The following is a 13,363-nucleotide window of genomic DNA, read 5'->3' on the forward strand; positions in this document are numbered from 1 at the left end:
ATCTTTAAGGTCCCTTCCAGCCCAAGTTATTCTATGATTGTTGTCCTGTCTTTTGTTCTTTTGTAAGCATTTTGGGAAGAGTAGAATCTTTTCTTTCTTTATTTAAAAAGCATCCAACAAAATAGGTTCAGTTGCTTATGTATAGGAGAGCTAAAGGCTACAAAAATACAAACAATAATCATTACTAAACTGCAGTTTGAGCTACACAGTTATTAAATAAACATCAAAATAAAATTAAACAAACAAACTGGCAGCATTTGAAGTAAGTGTTCGGTGTAAAAGAATGCAGCATATGATAATTTTGAAAACAAAACTCAGATAAATACACGGCTAGTTGTAAAGCCTGGCTAAAGAACTCTATGCAAGACAGTGGAGTTTAGCATTGAGGTCATCTCCTTGTGGAGGTGTATCCCATTTAATAAAGGAAATAGTAAAGAAGGAGAAAAGGCCAAAGATGTAATGCATTGTTAAAATCTTCAGCTCTGTTTGGACTCTTCGGTGTGAGAGCTATTGAGGTCCTTGTCAAGTTCACACTGGTTTCCTGCAGGCTGCTGTGCTTTGGATTCTACTGTTGAGTGATGTACCTTAAGCTCTTCTTTGTGTTGATACGCATTTCTTTATCATATCTTTGTATTTATCTTACTGTTGAGACAAATAGTCACGTGTCAGTTTGCAGAACTGTGTGGCAAGTGCTCCAACTCACTAAGAAATAAAGTGCTCCAACTTACTAAGAAATAAAAATGCATGTTGAATTCAGTGCTCACATTGCTAAATTGTACCCATGCTCTATTACTTAGCTTTGAGTATCAAATGATAAAGCATATTACTAGCTGTAGATACAGAGCAGTACTACAGATGCAGAGCCTTTTTTCTGTTCTACGCTGCTTCGCCATTATAAGTGAAGACTAATTAAGTTTCATCTATAATGGATTAGAAGGAAGAAGAAATGTGGACTGGAAGAAAAGCAAGATAGAAAAGGTGGTCATATTCTTCTGACTTCAAGGAAAAATGTCCTAAGTAAGGTTATGACAGAGAAACAGTTTTAGATGGTTTTGCGTTATGTTAGCTTTTCTAACTGCAGCTTTTGCAGTTCTACCTTTTTGCTGGCGTATCATCTGCTAAGGGGGAATACACCTGTGCAGAATAACATTGGATTAAATCATCTGCTTTCTTCATTGTAAGTTAAATGGACGGATTGAGGAAAGAGTAAGATTTGATAAATTAAGGAAAACAGCTTGATGATGGAAGACCACAGAAGTTTGAATGTGAGTGAGGTCTGGAGTTTGCTAAGGTAAAACAATTATGAAATGTTAATGTCAAAGAGAAGGATAATCTTCTGGGAAAAGGTTGACTGGATGAAAGAGGAAGAACAAAGGATATCTCTAGAAATAATGGTGAGGAAGTCTGAAGCAATTTCAAAATTGTCATTTAAGAGAAAAAGAAGTGTTGAGAGAAAGTAAGAATTCCCAAACGTTAATTAAAATTTACAGGAAATGTTGAACATTGAGGGAATAGTTACTCATTTATATTAATAAAATGAGAACAAGGAAAGAAGGAGAGCTAGTGTGCGGTGGGGATGACATAGAGAATAAATGAAGATTGTATATTTAAAACTCCAAAGTTAAATGATTGTTATTTGGTACTCAGTAAAGATAATGATATTGGCCGTGAAGATAAAGGGAGAATGGATAGTGCTATGGTAATAGTGAGAACATGGATAGTAAAATTACCAAGAGGAATGGAATATTTGTACAACTCAAGCATTCCTCTGTGGGAACAGGCCTCTGAGTGAAAAAAATCTCAGGATTTTGAAAGGACTGATGTATAGAAATTGATAGCAGATTTATCATGCAAGACTAGCTTTCTAGCTGATTCTGTAGCCAAGGTATGCTATTTCATCAAAGGAAGAGAGAGATGTTTTACAAAGTTGGGTTTTGGTAAAGCATGTGTTACGGTCCAATAGGAAACCTATTAGCTCAGATGAAAGAGATCTAATAAGTAAGTTTTCTAATCTCAGTGAAAAAAAAAAAAAAAAAGCAAAGATTGAGATGTAACTAAAGACAGTGTTAACAACAACAAAAAGTATTAAACTGGAAAGAAGACGCCACAAAAGTTCTTGGAAGGTTGGTGTTGGCATAGGTCAAAATATATTAATTATATGTGTTTTTAAAATGAGGAGTGTCCTCACCAAACGTGAAGTTCAAAAGTATCAATATTAAAGGAATACAGCATGTTATTTATGGAGGACTGAACACAGTTAAATCTGGAGTCAAAGAACTGGCATGAAACAATGTAGCTCAGACTGCATTAAAAGGTAGTTACAGACTAAAGATTGGAAAATTTTCCTTGAGTTGGAAGCTCATTATGTGGAAATCATAGAAAAAGAAAGATCTAGACAGAAATTATTGATCAAAATTAAATATGAGCAATCAGTATTGTCCATCTATTTAAAAACAAACAAACAAACAAACAAACAAACCTTGGCCCCTACACTATTACCAGTACAGATGAGGAAATACAGATATCATTATATGTGATGAAATCAATGTGTGTCTGGATTGCTGTTCTTGAATACCTTCCATTCAAGAAAGATAAGTTTATACTGAAAGTGTAAATAATTACTTCAAGTTTGGGATAGTCTTGCAAGAAGAAACATGTTGGTTTGTTTATCCTCACACAGCACAACATGAGAAGGGAAAACAGTTGCTCTGAGTAAATTCATCTAGGAAACAAAGAAAACATAAACACAGGGAGAATTTAATTTAATTTAATTTAATTTAAAAGACATTTAGATGTTGAACTTAGCAATATGGTTTAGTGGAGGACTTGTTAGTGTTAGGTCAGAGGTTGGACTCAATGATCTTGAGGTCTCTTCCAACCTAGACAATTCTGTGATTCTGTACTATAGAAATATATAACATACAGAACGGTGGTCACAAGGTTATATGAGTGTAAACAGTCAGGAATATATTCAAGTTGGTAACTAAACAATTCTGGAACACTCTTCTGTATGAAGTAGTGGCATGGGAATTCTAACTAGATTTATGTTAGATTTATTTAAATCTAACTAGATTTATGACTTGTTCCTTGATTAAAAAGCATTATTGTTTGTTACCAAGGTCTTAGATTCAAGGACCTGGAAACACCTTTCCAGTTACACAATTGATCCTGATTCTCTAATGTAAAATATATTCATTGCCTTTGCGGGTTCCATTTGAAATAATCTCAGTTTAATTTAATTTGTTATTTTATTGAAATTACTGCTTCACTTAAACTAGTACTTCGGTGCCCTTACAGATCTTGCACCTCATTTAAATCTTGCTATATACAGCTGTTCAGAAGAGAGTGAGTTGAAATGTATCAGTTTAGGTTACCATCACTCATTGTTAGTTCTGATTATATTAACCTGTCTTCTATCCCCTCTAAAATTAGGAGTGGATAATGCAGAGATTAGCGTGTTGTATGTACATTATGTTTTCAGGAAGCATAGTCCAGCCTTTTGAAAGCAGGAACAATTTTACTGGAGAGAGATGTTTTTTTCCACGGATAACGAATTTGCATGCCAAATGCTCAAGTCCCCAGCTGCTGATTTCGCATCATGCACATGCATGCTTACTTTCCAGAACCATCGTTTTCCTCTTTTTATGGTGTTCTTTTATTTTTTGTTACAGAGGAAGACATGCTGTAAGTTTTGCTTCCCTTTCCTGATTGTTAGAACTTAGTGGGGAAAAAAAAAAAAAAGATGGATAATCATAATCCTTCAACCTATGTACAAATCTGTTGTCCTCTTCCGCCTCACATCAGTTTGATATTTACTGTTTAGTTGCCAATTTGGTGCACCTGCTGTTTTGCATGAGCTTTGTTTAGATAGCAAGAGTTTACTTAAGAGCCCCAGGACCCTAACAGTTCAGTTGCATGCAGTGATTTACAATCATTATTCAGCTCCTTTCTTCTCTGCTCATCAGCCTTAAATAAAGTAAGGACTTGCATGGTGTACCCATTAGCTTCACAAAACCTCCTCCCTGTTGCGGGTAGTAGTTGACCACATTCAAGAAAGCTGATAAGAAAATTGGAGGCTGGGGTTGTTGAGTCCAACCCATGTTTTGTGCCTTGGCAACAGATTTTGCCTGTCTGTGATGCCTAGTATTTCAGTCATTGCCTCAATAAAGCTAAAATGTTTAAATTAATGGCCACAGTATTCTAATTTTTACAGGGCATAGGGAGAGAGTATTTTTCTGTGTATTTGAAAGTGATTTTATTCAGAGTTTTTCCAGCTGTTTTCTGAATTTGCCAGTTTTTAACTGTTGAAAAATGGTGAGTAATGTAATTAGCCATTACTGATCTAACCAGTAATTAATTATGCCAACTGGTACTCTTGAGTATTCAAACATGCAAAGGAAATAATTCTAGTTTATACCCAATCCAAAGCTATGGAGTATATAGCCATGTGTCAAAATTAAGAATTAGTATTTCTACCCATTTCCATTTCATTGATAGGGACAGGTCCACCATGTATTACTATAGTTGATTCAAAAAAAGAAGAATCGATAAATACATTTAACAGAAATGAATAGTATTCCTACTTATCTGGATTGTGGTTTGAAGTTTTCACATAGTAAGGTCATTCCTCTGTATTTATGCTCTCTTCATTTTTCCATACGCACAACTTGTCTGTGTTTTAACAAACATCATTTTTAGTTACAGTTGAATAGGAGGCGCAATTTGTGCACAGTAGTTCTGATTGTGAGCATTCATTCTAACCACCCTCTACTGAATTTCAGTGTTTGCTAAAAAGTGTGAAATTTGCCAGAAATGTGAGAACATTATGCAGTGTCAGCTTCGCAGTTGTCTCTCCTTTTTGACTCCTAAAGAGAAAAAGGTTTGATAGTAGTAGAAATTTTGAGAGGTGAGTGGCAGCTTGTTTCTGGCCACATACTGCCAGAGAAAAATGGTACAAAAGCAGATACTTATAAATTAGGCCTAATGGTTTCTGCATTTAATTCTACTGAAGATAATACTGACTAAATGAGCGGAAATATATACTTAATGTACCTTGTAAGTAGTTTGACAGAACTGAGAGAAAATTGGAAGCACTGAGCACAAATACTTTTCTGAGTGAAAATCTTTTTAAAATGATCAGTTACCTATTAACGACTTTGCATACCATGTAAGTATTTGCATGTGAGCACATAGAGGACTGATGTGTTGAGGTACTGCAGTCGCAGTGAGCTGTCACTCTTAGTTCATTTGCAGTGAGCTCTAATAATTTATTCTGGTCCTTTTTCCCTTCAGCAAGTATCCTGCTAGTTGCTAGGCAACTGTAAGTGATCTTCTACTGCGCATGCTTTTTATGTGGCAGTTGTGGTTACTATTTTCTAAACCTGAGGATGAGGATTAAAATCAGTGTTGCACTAATAATTACTAATTTTCTCCTGTTGTACCCACAACACAGCTACCTGAGATTGTCAGAAAAGATCACATTCATTTACCGTATATGTGGTTGTATACAAAGGGAGCAGAAGGTAACATTTCTTTGTGAAAGGCATTTCTATAAAAATGGTACAGTAGAATAAACTGTTATTGATCTGGGTAGGCAAAACTGGGCACTAGTCTTCTGTCTGTTGCATATTTCATGCACTTAATTTTTTTTTCCTCCCATGACCTTAAGTGATTCTCAGTAATTAATTATATCAGACAAAAGCTTGACGTTTTTTTATGGCATTCTTCCTTTAATAGAATGTGTGAACAAGCTACAGTTACCTGGATTTATATCTTGAAAATAGGATATTACATTTTAGTAATTTACTACCATTATATTTTTCATATAAAATACAATATAAGGGTGTGTGCGTATATGTAAAAGGAGTGGGAAGGGCAAGAATTATGTAGCCATGAGATAAACATACATATATATATGTTTAAGCTCATATATATATATATATATGTATATATGTATGTGTGTGTATATATATATATATATGTATATATATAGGAGCTTGTTTTTACAAGGGCAAATATGACCAACGTGTTTTAAAGTCTGATCAAAATTAGGAGATTATTAGCAGCTGTTCATACTAAAATAAGATTAAATATGGTTATATTTGCTGTTAAAATCTGAAGTGTAATTGAAGCAACACCAGCATCAATGTTTTAGTATTTTTTCTGAAATAGATATTTCTGTTAGAAGAATGCTGGTGAAGTTTAAAACACAGCAGTGACAACTCAGTCCCTCTGCATACCAAATCCACATTGCACAAAGTTTTGAAAGCAACTTTTTGTATTTTAAAATGATTAGCTCATATCTGTATTATACACAAGTATATTGTACAGATTTACTGAAAGCATTTAAAATTTACCAAGTCAAGCACACAGAAAATAAGATGTAACAGAGAAAAAAAAAAAATAAAGGTGTAAACCTAATTTTTCCTGTTGTCTTAGGAACATAACATTGTGTGCTGTGTAAAGGTATTACAGCCTACTGATTTGCTTTGCTTTCCTGTGCTTTGCACAGAGCCTGTGCCTTGTGTATAGAAGATGGGCAATGATCACTTAATGCATGGCCAGGTTCCTCCCGGGCTTCTCTGGACACGTAACTTTTTCACAATATTGTGCTGTCATTCTTCCCAATGTTTCATTCTCATTTTACATACAAAGAATAGAGACCAGAGACTTAAATTCATGAAATAATTTGGGCACCAGAGATCTTAATTTCTTAGAGTACTTAGTGTTTAGTAGATTCAGAAAAAATGTCAATGATCTCAGTTGCAGCTGAGAGTGTTCGGTACTTCCCTTTATTAACAGTGTATTACTGTATATATAAATACATATATTCTTCAATTTCCAGAAGAGTGGGAACAGATTAATTTAGTAAATTGTGTAGTGTATTTTTAATGCATTGCTTTTGTATTGCTTTCTGTTTCTCTTCAAGAGGACAGCCTGAGATGATGACAAGTTCTATTGTGTGACATGACATTGTCACTGACAGAAATCATTAACAGGATTGGTGCCTTTAAATCCATAACATAAACACCTCCGACTTTCACTGAGAAAGTAGGAAAGTAATGAATTTGACTTTTCAATGTGAATCAGTTCTAAGGAGATGGCAGGATCCAGTGGCTTGTCACCTGGGATGACAATTATCTGGTCATTTTAGGATTTCCTCTATTTCAGTAACAGGGTGCTTCCCAAGTAACTTCTTGGCTGAAGTTGCTAGTAAACTGCTTGGAGCGTGAGTTACAAGTGGTCTTAAGGTTGTCTACACCAACATCTGTATAGGATACATAGGCATGACTATCTATCCTTCCCTGACAGAGATGCAAAGTACAGCTTCTTGTCTCCTTGTGCAGCATCAGCACCAAAAAGTGTGTTTGCATGTGCCATGATCTTATGTGAACTGCCAGGAGACAGCTGGCAGTTATTGTCTGCTGCTGCAAATCAAAAAATGTTGTCAGGATGAGACAGAGGCATTTACTAGGTTAGCACTGGAGAGAAAAATACTCTAGATGCCAGGTTGTCCCAAGGATATCGGATCGACACCATTGATTAGCAAGCTATGACTTAAACGTTCATATTTGTTGTTCTCTCTGATGCAAGGTGTATAAGGAGCGAAAGCGTCCCAAAATTAAAATAAGAACATTAAGAAATCTTGAATTAGGTGAGCAATAGCTCTTTAGGAAATGAGAAAAATCTGCTCATTCCTGCTTGTTGGTTGATCTTTCAACGTTCCCCAAGCAAATTTGTCTCCGCAGATTCTCAGGCATTAAGAAGCACCTACGATATGGTAGGTATTCATGATTTACATAAAGGACAAAGTTGTTCAGTGCTTTCTATCATCCTTATATTGTTCATAACAGAATTGCCTCAGTTAACCTGTGTTTCACTGTTGATTTAACGTGTCTAATAATATCCCATGCTGTTAAGGAGGGTGACTGCAAGAGAGAAGCTCAGGTGGAGGTGAAGACTTGGCAGCAGCCAAGTCTTGTCTGACTCCTGTGAGGGTTTGGTTTGTTTAAATTATCATCCAAAGGTAGAAATGAGAAATCAGTGTCATGAGAGAAGCAAGCATGTGAACACGGGCAGGGAATGCTTGTGAATGCTAAGCACAAGGGATTACAGTTCATCTCATCAGAACTTTTTTCTGCTACTTTGTAACAAGAACAAAGTTGCACAGAGGGGAAAAATAAGAAAAGAAAAAAAAAAAATGAAGCTTGTAAGTGCCATTAACACATTTCCTCTCCAGGTGACTTACAGTCATCTATCATTTGTGAAGCCAAAAATGAGAAGATTTAAAGCAAGCAAACAAACACAAAAAACTTCAATTTGTAAGTGTCAAAATAGCTATAAATAAAGGGTTGACAATAGGAAATCTGGAAAGCTTAGAAATTCTGAACACCTGTGAATGATAGGAAATGTTCCTAGAGTATGAGAGGATTTTAGATAACCCATTACTTTATTTCAGATGATTGAAGAAGCACAAATCACAGTAGTGATTTTCAGTACAGTTCGAATGATCTTCCCAGGAACCTAACACTCAGTAATGGAAATTAATAATGTTCTTGGGATTAATTAATAATGTTCAAGAGAGTTGGAAGGTGTGATTGCTGGGCTGCTTTCCATCATCTATCAGCGGTCATGGTCATTTGGAGAGGTCCCGGATGACTGGAGACTTGCTAATGTGATACCCATCTATAAGAAGGGTCATAAGGAGGACCTGGGGAACAACAGGCCAGTCAGCCTGACCTTGGTGGCAGGAAAGGTGATGGAACGGCTCATCCTGAATGTAATCATGCAATGTATGCGGGACCTGGGGGGATCAGGCCCAGTCAGCACGGGTTTATGAACGGCAAGTCCTGCCTGACCATTACTTCATCTCCTGCTATGACCAGGCAACCCACCTGGTGGATGAGGGAAAGACTGCTGACATAGTCTACCTAGACTTCAGCAAGGCCTTTGACATGGTCTCCCACAGTCTTCTCCTGGAGAAGCTGGCAGCCCATGGCTTGGACAGGCACACTCTTTGCTGGGTTAAAAACTGGCTGGATGGCTGGGCCCAGAGAGTGGTGGTGAACATAGTGAAATCCAGCTGGTGACCGGTCACCAGTGGTGTTCCCCACGGTCGATGTTGGGGCCCATCCTCTTTAATATCTTTATTGATGACTTGGATGAGGGAATTGAGTGCTCTTTCAGTAAGTTTGCAGATGACGCCAAGCTGGGGGGAAGTGTTGGTCTGCCAGAGGGTTGGAAGACCCTGCAGAGGGACCTGGACAGGTTGGGTCGATGGGCAGAGGCCAATGGGATGAGGTTCAACATGGCTAAGTTCAACATGGTTGAACCAATGTTTGTGACCAAAGCGCAGGTCACAACAACCCCATGCAGCGCTACAGACTTCGGGCAGAGTAGCTTTTTCTCTGTGCAGAGAAAAAGGATGTGGGGGAGATGGTTGATGCTTGCCTGAAAGTGAGCTGGCAGTGTGCCCAGGTGGCCAAGAAGGCCAACAGCATCCTGGCTTGTATCAGGAATAGTGTAGCCAGCAGGGCCAGGGAGGTGATCGTTGCCCTGTACTCTGCTCCGGTGTGAGGCTGCACCTGGAGTGCCATGTTCAGCTTTGGGCCCCTCACTGGAAGAAGGACATCAAGGCCCTGGAGCATGTCCAGAGAAGGGCTACAAAGCTGGTGAAGGGCCTGAAACATGAGTCTTGTGAGAAGCGGCTGAGGGCACTGGGGTTGTTTAGTCTGGAGAAGGGGAGGCTCAGGAAAGACCTTATTGCTCTCTACAACTGCCTGAAAGGAAGGTGTGCGGAGATGGAGTTCAGCCTCTTATCATAGCTAACTAGTGTTAGGACTAGAGGGAATGGCCTTGGGTTGCACCAGGGGATGTTTAGGTTGGAAATGAGGAGACATTTCTTCTCAGAAAGAGCAGTCAGGCATTGGAACAGGTTGCCCAGGGAGGTGGTGGAGTCACTGTCCCTGGGGGTGTTTAAGGAAAGGTGGGACCTGGTGCTTATGGACATAGTTTAGTGGGAGATATAGTTTAGTGGTAGGGGGATGGTTGGACCAGATGATCTTGGAGGTCTTTTCCAACCTTAATTATTCTATGATTCTATAAGTGTGCTATGACTAGGATATAAAAAAAAAAAAAAAAAAAAAAAGTATAAAATGACCATAAACTTACAGTGACAGGAAAGAGACAGAAGAGACATACTAAAAATTAAAAAAAAAAAAAAAAAAAAATGAAGAAAAGGTTAAGACTGTATTTGGCAAACCACTACAGAATTCAGATTCAGGTCCTGATCCTGATAATTATATTTGTGAAATAATTAAAATTACTATTTTATTGTTAATGATAAATAATCCAGATATCCGTTTCTAATTCTTTGAAATAAACGTTTGTGTTGGTTGGTTGGTTTGTTTTTTTCTCTGTGTGTGTGTGTGTAGGGAATTGTAGTAATTCCTTACATTGCAAAAGTTTAATTTTCTCAACAGTTCTGGACGGCAGCTAAGTGAAGTCTTCATTCAGCTCCCATCTAGGAAAGAACTACCAGAGTATTATGAATTGATTAGAAAACCAGTGGACTTCAAAAAAATTAAGGTAGGAACATTTTGGAATATAGAGATTCCAACATTTCTTTTTGTTAGGCAGGGCAAATATGCATTCAGTCTTAAAATTACAGCATGAATATTGTACGTGCCTGTGGTTGTCTTGTACTTCAAGCAGTGTTAAATCCTTTGTAATGAATTTGTTTCATTTATATTGCACTATATCACTGTAATTTCAAAATGTAGCAGTGACATAAATATTGCTTTCAGAGATGACATCTGTCTTCTTTAAAGAACCAATCACAAATCTGTAAAGAAATCTTTAGTAAAAAAAATATTTTTTTGCAAAATTTTAGTGGTTATAGGGGAATATAGACATCCCTAAACCTAGTGACTTGGAATAGCTAGACTAGATCTAAACAGTTTGGCAGATGGGGTTGAAGCAACTTGTTTCACATTAGGTGATGTTGAAACTCTTTGAGTTTCATTCATTTCATAGTTTATTTGTGTCTGTGCTGGGAAGAAGAAACTGGAAGTCTTTTACCAGAAGAGCTCAGTTTCTGTGACTTTTGTCCCTTCCACACCACAAAGAAATTGCATGATTTTTTACTTTTATTACCATGGTGTGATTTTGAGAGTAATATCTTTATGATACATTTTAGCATTCCTTTGTTTTAAACAGGTACTTGTCATGATGCTTGCTTAGATGGTAACATTTTAAAAGAGAATGTTTTTGATGCATTGAAATCAAATATTAATTCAATGTCCTGTCTCCTGTTTTTTCTCTGTACCATTGCCCCTCCATACTTCCCATTTTCCTCAACAAATAAAACAGGAAAGAATTCGCAATCACAAGTACCGGAGTCTTGGAGACCTGGAGAAGGATGTCATGTTGCTGTGTCACAATGCTCAGACATTCAATTTGGAGGGATCACAGGTCTGACTGAAATTCTTTGTGTTAAGGATAAGAGTATTGGTTCTTAAACGATTACTATATATGTCTATAAACCCTGTGTTTGAATTCTTATTTTAAATAGATAAAAATGTCCAAATTCTTACTGTTATCCAGAGTCCTCTGGTCACAGCTGGAGTAGGAGCATGCAGGTTTGGAGTCTAATTCTGAGATCAGTGTGTTCTGATCTGTATGCAGTTCAGAGCTGTTGCAGAACCATTTGAATCTATAATAAACGACTCTTCATGTTCATCAGCTTGGGCTTACCAGAGTGGATGACAGAAGGAGCAGATGTAACAGTATGGTTTAGTACAAGATACACATGAAATGCTTAGTAGTGAGCACTTCAGCTCTAGTAGTGGCAAGGTCTGTCCAGCAGTAAAGATTTCTGTATAAAGTTTTATATTTTCTGAACCCTCTGGCAAGTTTTTGTTTTTTTTTTTGAAAGATCAATGTCCATTTTGACCAGTCAGTAATAATGAATCCCAGCTGAGTCTTAGAGGTTTAGAAAGCAAAATCTCTCAACTTAAATGTTTTACATAAACGAATGTGTATAGTGCTGTGAATTTGGAACAGAAGATGCTGACACAAAAGGATGCTGACTACAAAATCTGGATGACAGTTGAGAAAGTTGTCTCACACAGTGAGAGGTGGAGGTGTTAGAATTGACAGGAACAATCCTGAATGGGTAGAAATGTTCAGTAGATCGTGTTGCTTTGTTTGGAAATAAGCCAACCTGTATCACAGTTTTGCAGAATTATTTTCCATTGTAACATAGCAACAATAACTACCAGAGATAGTATTAAATTTTATAATACAAAGCCCAAATAACTAATACTAAAGTTTTGCTTTGTTCTGTTTTGTTACCTTTTTTTTGGCTGTTTTTTGTTGTTGTTGTTTGTTTGTTTTTAAAGTTTGCCTGGTATGTTCTCTATGTTAATTTTTATTTCCAATGAATTGTGGGGCATTTCTGCAGCAGTTCTCCAATTTTAAGGTTATTTTATATTCTTTGTGATAGTTTGGTTCTACCTTTGCTCCGGCATAGCAGTATACCAGTTTACTTCAGTAAACTAGATTATTTGTGTGTGTACTAAAACCAAAAACAAAATCTAATTCAGACAGAGCTGTTTAAGTACACAGTGACTTCAAGTGAAATTCTACATGTTCATTTCATTAGTATTCATGCTGCTTCTCCTGGAAGCAAAGCAGTTCCATCTGAGCTGGAACCTTAAGAAAGGTTTTCAGGGAGAGACAGACTTTTTTGAGGCTTTTGAGTTGCATGTAACCTCAGCAGTTTGAAAAGTTTTTCATGTTGTAAGGGTCAAATGGAAAAAATAGACATGGAAGGGGTTAAAAATAGTATTTGTCTATTGAAATGGAAAAAAAAATGTCTTAAAAGTTTGCATAATTTGAAGTTCCATTGTCACTGCTTTTCTCATTTTGAAGGAAGTTCCACTGTCATGGTTGTTCCATTGATGATACCTGTTGGAATCGGATTTTCATCAGAATAAGAAATCTTTTATTTGCATAGCTTTTCCTGATGTAGCCCCCCAGTGTTTTCTGGGTCAGACTAGCTACTGAATATCTACAGATAATCCCAAATTAAGAAGGTTAAAAAAATTAAAAATACTTCATTTCTCTAGGAAATTTTGTTTAAAAGTGTGGGTCATAGCAAGTTGTTAAATATGTAGTGTCTGGAGTTAAAAATAGAATCTTCTTGTCTGAGAAAGGACAGCAAAGTTAGTTGAAAGAGTAATTCTTAAGAACAATCGGAAATGCTAGGTCTATGGGACGGAAAAATAAACTACACTTGAGAGGAACTCAGGGAGCTTATAAGGATAGCACACTTTATAAACAGTAAGTATAAGACAACATC

General features: G+C 36.9%; 1 protein-coding gene across 8 annotated transcripts in view; it reads left to right on the plus strand.

The window, feature by feature from the left end:
• SMARCA2 (SWI/SNF related BAF chromatin remodeling complex subunit ATPase 2) overlaps positions 1 to 13,363 on the plus strand; it is a 120,378-nt gene that overhangs the window by 102,195 nt on the left and 4,820 nt on the right. For all 8 annotated transcript variants that reach the window (XM_068667787.1, XM_068667789.1, XM_068667790.1 and 5 more), the window contains 2 exons: positions 10,482 to 10,587; positions 11,371 to 11,472. In XM_068667787.1, the coding sequence (XP_068523888.1) occupies positions 10,482 to 10,587; positions 11,371 to 11,472 (208 nt within the window). The remainder of the gene's footprint in view (positions 1 to 10,481; positions 10,588 to 11,370; positions 11,473 to 13,363) is intronic.

This window comes from Anas acuta, chromosome Z (genome assembly GCF_963932015.1).
Source record: "Anas acuta chromosome Z, bAnaAcu1.1, whole genome shotgun sequence".
Taxonomy (NCBI): Eukaryota; Metazoa; Chordata; class Aves; order Anseriformes; family Anatidae; genus Anas; species Anas acuta.